Source organism: Schistocerca nitens, chromosome 5 (assembly GCF_023898315.1).
Source record: "Schistocerca nitens isolate TAMUIC-IGC-003100 chromosome 5, iqSchNite1.1, whole genome shotgun sequence".
NCBI classification, from domain to species: domain Eukaryota; kingdom Metazoa; phylum Arthropoda; class Insecta; order Orthoptera; family Acrididae; genus Schistocerca; species Schistocerca nitens.
In genome coordinates this window covers 740,901,144-740,914,766 of record NC_064618.1, presented here as the reverse complement: position 1 = coordinate 740,914,766, position 13,623 = coordinate 740,901,144, and the positions used below count along the sequence as shown (strand labels likewise).

At 40.9% G+C, this 13,623-nt stretch overlaps 1 protein-coding gene across 1 annotated transcript in view; it reads left to right on the top strand.

Annotated features, from left to right (window-relative positions):
* Positions 1–13,623, top strand: part of LOC126260144 (eukaryotic translation initiation factor 2-alpha kinase) — a 220,521-nt gene that overhangs the window by 18,751 nt on the left and 188,147 nt on the right. The window contains exon 3 of the mRNA XM_049957398.1: positions 7,366–7,519. Within this exon, the coding sequence (XP_049813355.1) occupies positions 7,366–7,519 (154 nt within the window). The remainder of the gene's footprint in view (positions 1–7,365; positions 7,520–13,623) is intronic.

Below are 13,623 nucleotides of genomic sequence, written 5' to 3'. Positions count from 1 at the left end.
CAGTGTTTCACTATCCCACTTCCTTGTGCTTTGGTTGTTCTTGACAGTTCTCTTTTCTCTGCCATTGCCGATTTATTATCTGAGCTATAACAGCTCCTGGGTACACCTTATAATGCAATATCTCTGTCTAATGATGATGTAATCCATCTGGTACCTTTCTGTGCCCCTGACCTGTTCCAAATATGTTGCTCCCACTTGTGATTTTTCAACAGTGTATTAAGAGTTAAAATCTGTTGCAGAACTCAAGGAATCTGTCTCCTCATTTCTATTGCTGAGTCTGTATCCTCCTATAATTCTGCCTTCTATCCTCCTATAATTCTGCCTTCTATTTCTTCCTCTACTATAACATATCTAAACCCCCCCCCCCCCCTTTTCCATGATTTTTTTCAACTTTTACTTATTGAGTTACCCCTTCAATCCCATCGTATATTCTATCTCATCATCATCATCTTTTTGAAGTGTTGGCCACGGATTTGTGCATTTGGGTGACTGTGTGGTTTTGTGTGAGAATGTGTGTACTTTTGCTAGAGAAAAAGCGAGAGCTCAAAAACTAATGTGAATACTGTTTTCTGTTGTGTGTTTCTATGCACCAAGCATTAGTCGGCTGTAGTTGAGTGGTTGCCTTTCCTTTATTTTATGTATTATTTCATCTAGGAATTTCCATTATTGTTTACGTAATTTCTTCTTCTTCTTCAGAATGGACCTACTTCGGACCATGCTTGTTCAACTTCTGGGCTTTGGTGTTTGCCCAGTTCTGTTGCATCCTCTGCCGATGTAACTCCTTCCTTTCTTCCGTCCAGGGGTTATCTTTCCTTCGGGGCTTTTCATGAAGTCCTCATACTTCCTTCAAGGTATGTCTCATAGACTGTCTGTTCTGGAGATAGTTATTCCCAGTCCTTTAATGCCCTTTTCAGTTTCTGTCAACCAAGTGGTGCAAACCTTCTTGATTTGCCAGAAGATGAACAGATGGTTGGTCAATCTGTTTGGAGGCAATATTGCAACTGCCCAGTCAGAGAGCCTCTCGATATGTTCATAGAGCTCAAAGCTATGTCACCTTCTGAATTCCTTATCTTCTTCTACTGGACAAAGGATCTTCTGAGGATTCTCGTCTCTCTGACTTCCAATTTCTCCATCAGACCTCTCTGGTTCATGGTAAGACATTCCATGGCCTACAGGGTTTCTGGTCCTATGACTTGAAGCATGGTGCTTAAGTTTCAGGTTGTGTGACAGGCATTTTTTGGTGTAGGTGCTCATAGTCAGTCAGTAGGGTAGTTCCAACTTGTTGACTGTTGGGTTCAATCTAGTCACTGAGAATACTTAAACTTCTCCGTTCTTTTGATGTTCCCCTAGCCTAGTAACATCTCTCTGTTAGCTTCTTTGATGTTGGTGATGGACTCTGTTTGAAGACCCACTTTGGCTGCCTGTTGTCTGAGGCAGTGTACCTGCGTTTGTGCCATTTCAAGAGAATCAGCAATCAGTGCGATGTAACCTGCAAAAGTTAGGCAATCTACAATCAGTCCTTCTTCCTTATGGCTCGGGTAGACACCACTCTGAACACCCAAATTGGTCAGTTCCTCGCACCATTATCTCGCAGCCTTTTCCAGGACACAGTTGAAGATAAGTAGAGCCTATCCCATTGTCTCACTCCAGTCTTTATCTCAAAGCTTTCTGAGATCTGCCCTGTAAATTTGATCTTTGAATGGGTGCTGATCAATGCTTCTAGAAAGAGTCTGCAGATTTTGTTGTCTAGTCCTAGTTCCTGGAGTATTTTGTTAAGCGTTTCTCTATCAGTGGAGTCGTAGTCCTTCCCGAAGTCAACAAAGGTGAGGACCATCTTGTGGTTTCTCATCTTGGAGTATGCCAGTACAGCTTTAAGATTGGAGATCTGTTCAGCACAGGATCGGGTCTTCCTAAAGTCTTCCAGATACTCTCCCAGTTGACTATCCAGTTGATCTTCCACCCTTGTTAGTAATGCTGTGGAGAGAATCTTGTATGTTACCGGAACAAGAGAAATTCCACGGTAGTCATTCAGATCAGTAAAATCTCTCTTTTGTGAAGTGGATGGACCAGAGCCGTGTTCCAATCAGGTGGTAATTTCTCTGTTTCCCAGATGTCCTGGATGATCTCGATCAGCTTGCCCATGGCATTGCATCCAGTACATTTCCAGAGTGCAGCAATGCAGCAACGTTAGAGTCCTCTCCAGCTGCCTTATTATTCTTTAGAAGCTCAAGGATTTGTCCAACTTCTTCCAATGAAGAGGCTAGTGCGTCCGCGTTTGGTGTGATTTGTTTGTAGTCGAAGTCTTCGCTGCATGGATCACAGTTGAGTAGGTTTTTAAAGTACTGATCTAAGAGGTGGCAACTGTCCTTGTCATTAAAAACCAGTTTGCCCTGCCAGTCTCTGAAATGGAGGCTTGGCAGATTGTATTTTCTGAATATCTGCTTGAATGTCTGTAGATATCGTTGGAGTTATTCTTAGTGAAGCTCTCTTCGATTTGGGTTAGATGGTTTTGTGAGAAGGTCTGTTTGGTTCCTCAAATTATCTTAGCCGGAACCCTTCTTTGTTCCAAAAAGTTCTCCCAATTTTTCTTGGTTTTCTCACAGTTCCACTTTCCCCATAGTGTCTATCTTTGGGCTATTGCATTGTCACAGCTTTCATTCCACCAAGAATGCTTCCTTCTTCTCATGAGGGGGCCGAGTTCGTTGGCCACCTTCACAAGTGTCTCCTTCAGTTGGTCACCACTGTTGAAGTCTGTACTGTTCAGTCTCTGGCTTACATCGAATCTTACCATATTGGAGGTTCTGTGTACTCTAGTGTGTGTAGGCTGGAGTCTAATTTTGATCTTTGAGAGGTAATGTCCGAGTCCAGATTGGCACTTCTTAATACCTTCACATTTTGTATTTCCCTTTGAGGTTTTACTGAAATGGCCACATGTTCTATCTAGAATTCACCCAAGTTGGTGTTAGGGAAAATCCAAGTCTTCTGCTTCCTTGGCAGGTGTCTGGAGGCTGTAGACTTTATGACAAACCCAAAAGTCCTACACATATCCACCAATCATCCACCATTGCGGTTGGTTCTCATATCTGCCCAATAGTTGCTCCCTCTATTTCTGTACTTTTTCTCTCTTCCCAGTTGGGCATTGAAGTCACCAAGCAGTATCACAGTGTGTGTGTGTGTGTATGTGTGTGTGTGTGTGTGTGTGTGTCTGGAACTTTAGAGAGTATCTTCTAAGGCTTCCCAGAATTTGTCAGTTCTGTCAGGATTGCGTCTATTGTCCTGGTTCTTTGGGGCATGTACGTTGACTACATTGTAGCCCTTGTTAGCACGTTTGAGTGGGAGGATGGATACACAACTGCTTGGGGAGGTGAAGTCAGTCACTGAATCCAGCATCTTGTGACTGGTTATAAATCCTGTACCTAAGTGGGGTATGTTCTTCATTACCCGCTGACCCCTTTTCCTTTGAGGATTCTGTATCCTTGGGACTCAAAGGCACGATCATCCATGAATCTGGTTTTCTGTAGTGCTGTCAGTACTATGTCGTATTCTGTTAGTGAATCGGTCAGATGTTTCAATTTACCCACTTTGAGCAGTGAATTAGCATTAAATTTTGCAAAGAAGCTATGCCGTCTTGGTCTGAGTTTACGTCCTGTGATTTCAGGATGCTCAGACTCATCCTCGAAGCATGTTGGTGCGAACTCCCCAGAATCTGAAGGTCCACTAATATCACCTTGGGTGACAATTGGTTACCACCTGGGGTAGTGCATTCAGCGAAATTTCCCTCCATGCTCAGATGAAGATTATTGTTCGTGGGACAGTGGCGAACCACTGCCCAAGATACTACCCAAGTTGCTAGCTTGAGAGGCTTATTCGGGGTTGTCACCCATAGACAGGTCGCCTTCACTACATTACGTACATACAGTTCATTTTCACAAGTAAAGCTACTGAATCGTGGCACTCTTTTTCATACAGACGGTGCATTTCAGCCATAGTTTTCACACTTGTAATGTATGACTCTTTTGTATTGTTTCTCTGTGAATAACAACTTCTGTATTTCAGAAAAGTTTTAATACGGTTTCGAATACAGTCCAATGAGGTTCATTGCTGCCATCCTTCCGTATGGTGTCAGCTCACATAACTTGTTGATGACAAATTTTTCCAAAGTCAGATAATGAATCCTGTTGTAGTAGTTGTTGTTGCTGTTGCAGTATTAAGAAATGAGACACTTAAATTTGTTTTATCTGTGTCACTGCTGCTGGTGCGAAGCAACAGAGCAGTTTTTGGAGGGAGTCATGCTTCTGTTTAATATTTTTATAACTATGACTTCAAACATTCCAGAGGCATTTCTCTGGCTTATCAAGTGTGCCCAACTCATAAATTTGGCTTCTTGCCCATGCCATTCTGTAAAGCCAATGCACAACACTGCAGACAGAATAAAAGCAAACACCAGCACTGCACAGCGACATTTAGTGGTAGCAGGCCAGGAACAGTGTTCCTTTGATCTGTACCTACACAGCCGTGGAACACTGATTTTGTATATCCAAGATGTTGGCAACATGTTGTGAACATTGATAGTCCAGTACTGACTGCAAACAGTGTTGCAGAACATGTTTCGAACTCAGTGTAAAAGCTCCTTTAGTAAGCTGTGGTGACTAATTCATTCATAGCCAAGTTTACTGAGTACTCAGGAAGGAAATCATTAGTGCCTGTAAACCATTTTAGTAGCAAAATGTAAACAGTATTTTTTTTGGCTTTTTAACACCGTCAGATAATGAAATATCTGTTTCCATAATTTTTTTTAGTAACTTCCCATGACTCCATAACTAAGGTGATAAATCCATAACAGTTACGAGCAATCCGTTAACAGTCGGCAGCCTTGCGTTGCCGTATTTTCCACATCTATCTATATATGGGATGCCAAGATAGGTTGTATTAAGTTCATTGCTTACGTCATCATGATCTCAATCTTCACCAACATTACACACTCCCCTGTTCCACTTACTGTTGACACTCTTTTCTGCAAACTACAAATATTTCACAAAAAGCTTTGGAATGTACTCTTAAGCTTTGTACCAGTAGCTGTTGCCACAGACAAGCTAATGAGTTCTTTCTTCTACTCACTCCTAGATCATCACATTTTTTTTAGCATACCCCTGACTGCAATCATTATCCTCAATAATATCATTTAGGTATGCGTTTTGAATGTTGTACTCTTGCAGCTTGTAAAACTCACAAAATAATGTGTTTTCAGTATCTTAGTCACATTGATGTCCTTGTTGCTTAGTTGCTACTTCTTTTTACTGATTTTATTCATGTCCTCTCCTTTTCTTCTTTACATTTTCTCTCTTTCATTTGGCTGTGTTATGAATATGTTTTTCTACAACAATTTTCAAGGTTCTCTAATACATAAGCACCCATATTTTTTTGAAATATTGTATAGTACAGCTACCAGAAATGTCACTTCCATTACCAAAAGAATGACATAAAATATACGTTAGAAAGTGAAGCAAAATAACAGTTTAGATATACTGTGCACAAAAGAGGAAAGATGTAAAAGCAAAAATTAAATAACAGCATACCTTTCTCATATGATAAACTTTTGTAACAGTTGGTAACATTACTATGTTGGCAACTTCGTCACCAACATAACAGACAACATCAGTGGGCGGCATAGCGCCTCCTCTTACACATATTTTCAAACTTAGAAAATCTGTGCAGGAAATGTGGGAACTATGTGACACCATTCTATTTTGCATGGCGGTCAACAAATGACGAGTATACTAGGAATGTCAAAAACTCAGTTTTTCAATTTTTGTGACATGGCTCCCTCTCTCACTATACCCATCAATTCTTTACACTAGTTAAAGATTTTTGTGTCTGATTACTTCATTTTTTTCTGTCCCACACAAAGACAGTGTGATGGCTAGTGTAAAGTGATTTCTGTGTCTTGTATTAGAATGATGAATGTCACTGTTACTTCCAAACTGTTACGGATTGTTGACATCAAACTTCATACCAGGATAAATGTACAGTGATGTTATTGTCAGTATGCCCAACAGGATTGTTGTAGATTGCCTATCACTTATTATTCTTATTACATGCTTCTGTGCAACAAACGCCTTTTTCCTCGATGAAGAGATATCGAGAATATGGTGTCAAAAGACACCAGTGAATGAAAATAGGAAAAGTAAGTCACCTTCTTGATATTTTAATTTCCAAAATGCAATAATATCCATAACCCAGTTGCAATTTAGCTATCATTCTCCCTACACTGTGTATGTAGTTGGAACCGGAAGAAACTCACAGAATGTGGTTCAACGGTATATACCGTCTGCCATGTAGGGTAGAATGGTTTGCAAAGTATGGATGTAGATGTAAATTATGTAGTAGTGCTGACTGAAACCAGAGTTAACATTAATGCTGGTGACAAATGTTACTCTCTTTCATTGTTTCCAAGACAATGTATAATATGGGACATACTTCGATGCACTCTCTAAGTACTGAATGCGTGTTTCCATGCATTGCTGAGTGCAGAACCGATACGTCTATTAAAGTTGTTGCCACACATTCCAATTTACACAACTTCTTTGATAATTGACTGTCAGAAGTTAGAAGCTTGGACTAGAATCTCTCTCTGCTTAAACATGATCTTGTGGGTGTTCCTTATCAGAGGGCAGCACTATTTTGTTTCGCCTCATTGAGCAGCATGCTGTATACTGTTGCACTACCTGCCTGATTCTTAAGTTTCTGTGCTCTCTCTCTCTCTCTCTCTCTCTCTCTCTCTCTCTATCTATCTATCTATCTATCTATCTCTCAAGTGCTACCATTGTCAGTGGTAGGCTAAACCATAATCTTCCTTTCTTCTTGCTTCCTACTTCTAGAAGATTCAGAAATGGCTAAGATATTATTAGGAGAGGGGGGGGCTGGGGGGGTATTATTTATAGAACATGGAAAAAATACTAATGTATTGCAAATCTTGGTAATACCTTTTGAAGATGGCTTGCATTAGCTTCTAGAGTGCAAGCCATCTGTAAAATCAGCATAAAATTATAAATAAAATAGTTCACCAGTACCTTGTTATATGAATTTTTAAGTCTGCTGCTGTATCATTTACAGTGGCAGCATGTTCTCAATTATTTGATTTTGCTTCACATAAGGTAATGTTGTTTTGCACTGAGATAAAAATATAAGTGTTTTTTCAAGAAGTCACACATTAAACTATTGTGACTGTAATGGAAGCTTTTGCAAAATGTTGAATTGTGCTTGCAACAGGCAGGGAAAAAGTATACATGTGACCTGAATCAGTTTGTAGGTATAGCTGCAATTCTGTGTTGTGTGACTAACTAATTATGGCTTTTCTCTCTTCAGCTATCAAATAATGGACACTGGGTGAGAATGATTCCATCGTTAAGTGGTGGTCTGTATAAATTTAATGGTGAAAGTATTGAAGCAGTACCGATAACAGCTGACAACTTGCTCCAATCTTCTTCATTCATTTTTTCAGATGATCTGCTAATTGCAGGTAATGTATATTAATCTTTTAATTCGGTGGATTCTGTTTCTAATGCTGTCAGCTTAGTCTATGGTGAAATAAAATTTTTTAATTTTAAATCATTTTTGTCACTGTAAGTGATGGGTAAACTTCTCCATACTGCACTATCTTTTTTATTTATTTTTTAATTTGTGGATGTCAGCTTTTGAATATTGTATTTCTGTAATAGCATTTGATTTGCAAATGTATTGTGAGAAATATTTTGTTCACCTGCACCAGTTATTATTGCATTCATGAGAAGATTTCACTAAAATTTTTTTGAATGATTCAATTGAAGTATTTTGCCTCACCTAGAAGAAATGCATGCTGTGGCATTATTCATTGTAATTGATTGTTGCAAGTATCAATAGCTAGCAATTGTTAAAAAGTTGTGGAAAAGCTCTGTTTTCCATGCCCCATTTGATATTCACTCATTCTGGTGATGGATATGAAACTGGAGCATTTATTTGCATTTATTTTTTATAATTTGATGTTGGTTTTGAAAGGGAAGCAGTGAGTGGAGCAAGTGCTTTCACTGAATCTTTGCCTTCCATGATGGTGGTCTTAAATTAGTGTGCTTAACACAAAATAAAATCTTTAGTCCAGGTACTGAGCAATAGTTCCAATGTAGCATGTATAAGAGTTTATGAAATATGAATGGAAATTTAAATCTGGTGGCTGTGATAGTGGACGGAAATGGGGTGATGTTGACAGTGTGTTGGTGGGGTAGCATTGTAATGCTGCAGTTAACATGATGCAATGGTAAGAGTCAGGCCACTAAGTGCAAGCAAAAGGTACGGAAGTCTGTTGCGCAGTGTGTGTTCATAAAATTTCTTGTGAAAGAAGGCACCACACCTGTGGTAGTTTTGAGAAGGCTCCATGCACAGTCTGGGGAAGAAATGCATTCGAACACTGTTACGTGTTTGTACTGCTGAAGGAATACCTTGGAGGACACCATTCTGATGAGAATGGAGCAGTAGAGTAGTTCATTCGCAGATGGCTGTAAACAAGTCCCTCTTCTTTCTTTGAGGATGGCATCAAAATATTGCCATTCAGTGGGAAAAATGCGTAACAAACACAGGATATGATGTAGAAAATTTAGGTGGATGCTTGTAGGTTTTATTTGCTTCAGTAATGAATGTTGTTGTTGTTGTTGTTTTTTGTTGGTCTCTTCAGTCCAAAGATTGGTTTGATGCAGGTCTCCATGCTATTCTATACAGTGCGCACCCTTCAATCTCCGAGTAACTACTGCAGTCTTACACCCTTCTGAATCTGCTTACTGCATTCATCTCTTGGTCTTCCTCTAAGATGTTTACCTTCCTCCCGTACACTGCCCTTCAGTACTAAATTGGTGATCCCTTGATGCCTCAGAATGCATCCTACCAATTGATTCCTTCTGATAGTCAGGTTGTGCCAAAAATTTCTCTCCTTCCCAATTCTATCAGTACCTCCTCATTAGTTATAAGATCAGCTCACCTAATCTGCAACGTTCCTTCTGTAGCACCACATTTCAAAAGCTTATATTCTCTTTTTTGTCTAAACTATTTATCGTATATATTTCACTTATGTACATGGCTATATTCCATACAAATACTTTCAGAAGAGACTTCCTGACACTTAAATCTATAGTTGATGTTAACAAATTTCTCTTCTTCAGAAATACTTTTCTTACCATTGCCAGTCTACAGTTTATATCCCCTCTACTTTGACCATAATCAGTTATTTTGTTGCCCAAATAGCAGAACTCCTCTACTACTTTAAGTGTCTCATTTCCATATTTAATCCCCTCAGCATCACCTGATTTAATTAGACTAAATTCCATTATCGTCAGTTTGCTTTTGTTGATGTTCATCTTATGTCCTCCTTTCAAGATGTTGTCGATTCCATTCAGCTGCTCTTCCAAGTCCTTTGCTGCCTCTGACAGAATGTCATTGGCAAACCTCAACATTTTTATTTCTTGTCCTTGGACTTTTAATTTCTTCCCCTAATTTTTCTTTTGTTTCCTTTATTGCTTGCTCAATATACAGATTGAATAACATTGGGGGTAGGCCATAACCCTGTCTCACTTTCTTCTCAGTCACTGCTTCTCTTTTGTGCCCTTTATCTCTTATAACTGCCATCTTGTTTGTGTACAAATTGTAAATAGCCTTCTGCTCCTTGTATTTTACCCTGCCATCTTTAGAATTCGAAAGAGAGTATTCCAGTCAACATTGTTAAAAGCTTTCTCTAAAAATCTAGAAGGTCTCTGTAATTTTCCGTAGGTGGCATCCATCTTACCCCTAGTGATAGTGATATACACTTCTACATACTTACTCTAGCCATTCCTGCTTAACCATTTTGCACATCCTGTTCATCTCATTTTTTAGCTGTTTGTATTCCCTTTCACCTGCTTTATTCACTGCATTTTTATATTTTCTCCTTTCATCAATTAAATTCAATATTTCTTCTGTTACCCAAGGATTTCTACTAGCCCTCGTCTTTTTACCTACTTGATCCTCTGCTGCCCGTCACTATTTCATCTCTCAGAGCTACCCATTCTTCTTCTACTGTATTCCTTTCACCTGTTCTTGTCAATCATTTCCTAATGCTCCCTCTGAAACTCTCTGCAAGCTCTGGTTCTTTCAGTTTATTTGGGTCCTGTCTCCTTAAAATTCCTGCCTTTTTTGCAGTTTCTTGAGTTTTAATGTACAGTTCATAACCAATAAATTGTGGCCAGAGTCCACATCTGCCGCTGGAACTGTCATACAATTTAAAATTTGGTTCCAAACTCTCTGTCTTACCATTATATAATCAATCTGAAACCTAACAGTGTCTCCAGGTCACTTCCACATATACAGCCTTCTTTCATGATTCTGAAACCAAATGTTAGCCATGATCAAATCATGCTACATGCAGAATTTTACGAGGCAGCTTTCGCTTTCATTCATTTTCCCCAGTGCATATTCATCTACTACGTACTTTCTGTTCCTTTTCCTAACGTCGAATTCCAGTCTCCCATGACCATTAAATTTTCATCTCCCTTAACTGTCTCAATACTTTCCTTTATCTTGTCACACATTTCTTCAATCTCTTCCTATATGTGGAGCTAGTTGGCATATAAACTTGTAATACTGTAGTGGGTGTAAGTTTCGTGTCTATCTTGGCTACAGTTATGCGTTCATTATGCTGTTCATAGCAGCTTATCTGTGTTCCTATTTTTTTTTTATTCATTACTAAGCCTACTCCTGTTGTTCCTCCTGCCACCAAATTTCACTAATTTCCACTATATCTAACTTTAACCTATCTATTTCCCTTTGTAATTTTCTAACATACCTGTCCGATTAAGGGATCTGACATTCTACACTCCGATCTGTAGAATGCCAGTTTTACTTTTCATGATAATGACGTCCTCCTGAGTATTCCCGCCTGATGATCTGAATGGGGGACTATTTTACCTCTGAAATGTTTTACCCAAGAGGATTCCATCACTATTTAACAATACAGTAGAGCTGCATACCCTCGGGAAAAATTACAGCTGTAGTTTCCCCTTGCTTTCAGCCATTTGCAGTACCAACACAGCAAGACTGTTTTGGTTGATGTTACAAGGCCAGATCCCCTGCAACTGCTGAAAAGGCTGCTGCCCCTCTTCAGGAACCTCATGTCTGACTGGCCTCTCACCAGATACCCCTCTGTATTGCTGAGGCACACAAGCCTCCCCACCAACAGCAAGGTCCAGTTTCATGGGGAGGGGGTATACAAAAAACAAATTTAGTTCATATTTGATCTCCCATCATAATACACTTTTGTTGCAGCCTAGTGTTCATAAACCCCTTTTTTCTCTGAACTGTTATTCACAGAAACTTTGGAATCTATTCAGAATTCAGTTATACCTTGGTAAAAATTAAATTGTGAATTTTGGTGAAGATTTTTACCCATTCGAATAGCAATGTGTCCATCCCAATAGAAAGAAACTGAACTATCTTCCACTTCCTAAACAACATCCTCAGCAGAGAAGAAGACCTTTGGAATAGCGGAGATGGCAGATAAGGTAACCTGTTCTCCCTGGGGATAATTAGAAGAGATCACTACTGCCTTGTGGAGAAGAGGGATCTTCTGTGTTAGGCCTAGCAAGCCAGCAGCTGAGCAAATATATACTGCTTTGAAACCTAAACTAAGCCTCGGCTTGAAGAATGAACACAAAATATGACAGTAGTTCTAATGCTCGAAGTAATGAAGGGCAAATGATTGATCACCAAATGTAAAGAACTAGTAGATCTTATGGACAGGCATAAGCTTAGAATATTAGGGTTGGGTGAGACAAAGTGGAAAAACTGTGGGAAGAAATCACTGAGAAATGAGAAATGGGTATGTACTATACTGGAGTGGTAACAATAGTGAATTCAAAAATGGATTTGGCCTTTTCCTCCATAAAGATATAGACATTCAGACAGATGTCAAATATATGAGCTACAGAATCAACCAGATGAGACCAAGGGCTGGTAATACATAGAATACTGTTTTGCAAATACACTCCTGGAAATGGAAAAAAGAACACATTGACACCGGTGTGTCAGACCCACCATACTTGCTCCGGACACTGCGAGAGGGCTGTACAAGCAATGATCACACGCACGGCACAGCGGACACACCAGGAACAGCGGTGTTGGCCGTCGAATGGCGCTAGCTGCGCAGCATTTGTGCACCGCCGCCGTCAGTGTCAGCCAGTTTGCCGTGGCATACGGAGCTCCATCGCAGTCTTTAACACTGGTAGCATGCCGTGACAGCGTGGACGTGAACCGTATGTGCAGTTGACGGACTTTGAGCGAGGGCGTATAGTGGGCATGTGGGAGGCCGGGTGGACGTTCCGCCGAATTGCTCAACACGTGGGGCATGAGGTCTCCACAGTACATCGATGTTGTCGCCAGTGGTCGGCGGAAGGTGCACGTGCCCGTCGACCTGGGACCGGACCGCAGCGACGCACGGATGCACGCCAAGACCGTAGGATCCTACGCAGTGCCGTAGGGGACCGCACCGCCACTTCCCAGCAAATTAGGGACACTGTTGCTCCTGGGGTATCGGCGAGGACCATTCGCAACCGTCTCCATGAAGCTGGGCTACGGTCCCGCACACCGTTAGGCCGTCTTCCGCTCACGCCCCAACATCGTGCAGCCCGCCTCCAGTGGTGTCGCGACAGGCGTGAATGGAGGGACGAATGGAGACGTGTCGATGAGAGTCGCTTCTGCCTTGGTGCCAATGATGGTCGTATGCGTGTTTGGCGCCGTGCAGGTGAGCGCCACAATCAGGACTGCATACGACCGAGGCACACAGGGCCAACACCCGGCATCATGGTGTGGGGAGCGATCTCCTACACTGGCCGTACACCATTGGTGATCGTCGAGGGGACACTGAATAGTGCACGGTACATCCAAACCGTCATCGAACCCATCGTTCTACCATTCCTAGACCGGCAAGGGAACTTGCTGTTCCAACAGGACAATGCACGTCCGCATGTATCCCGTGCCACCCAACGTGCTCTAGAAGGTGTAAGTCAACTACCCTGGCCAGCAAGATCTCCGGATCTGTCCCCCATTGAGCATGTTTGGGACTGGATGAAGCGTCGTCTCACACGGTCTGCACAACACAATTAAGCAGGAAATACTGAGCAAGACACAGAGATCATTTAATTTTTACAGTCCAATCAGAAATCTTCTCTGGGATAATAAAATGCCACAAAAAGCAAAAACGACCATGTACCACGCCTATTTCATACCATTCCTTACATATGGTTTAGAAACATGTAACCTACTAAACAAAGGCTTCGGCAGAATTCAGGCAACAGAAATGAGATTCATTAGAACTATGAATCAAACAACTAGAAAGGACAAAATCAGGAATGAGGTGAAGAGAAAAGTAGCTGGTATTGAGGTTCCTGTTACCAGTGTCATAAAGAAATCTGGGCTTCAGTGGTATGGGCACATAATGAGAATTTGCAGTGAAAGACCTGCCAGAAATTATTTCAATCTGAACCTTGTAGATAGAAGACCACAGGGAAACCAAGAAAATGCTGGATAGAAACTGTAAGATCAGGTGCCAAGGAGAAAGGACACAAATGGGAA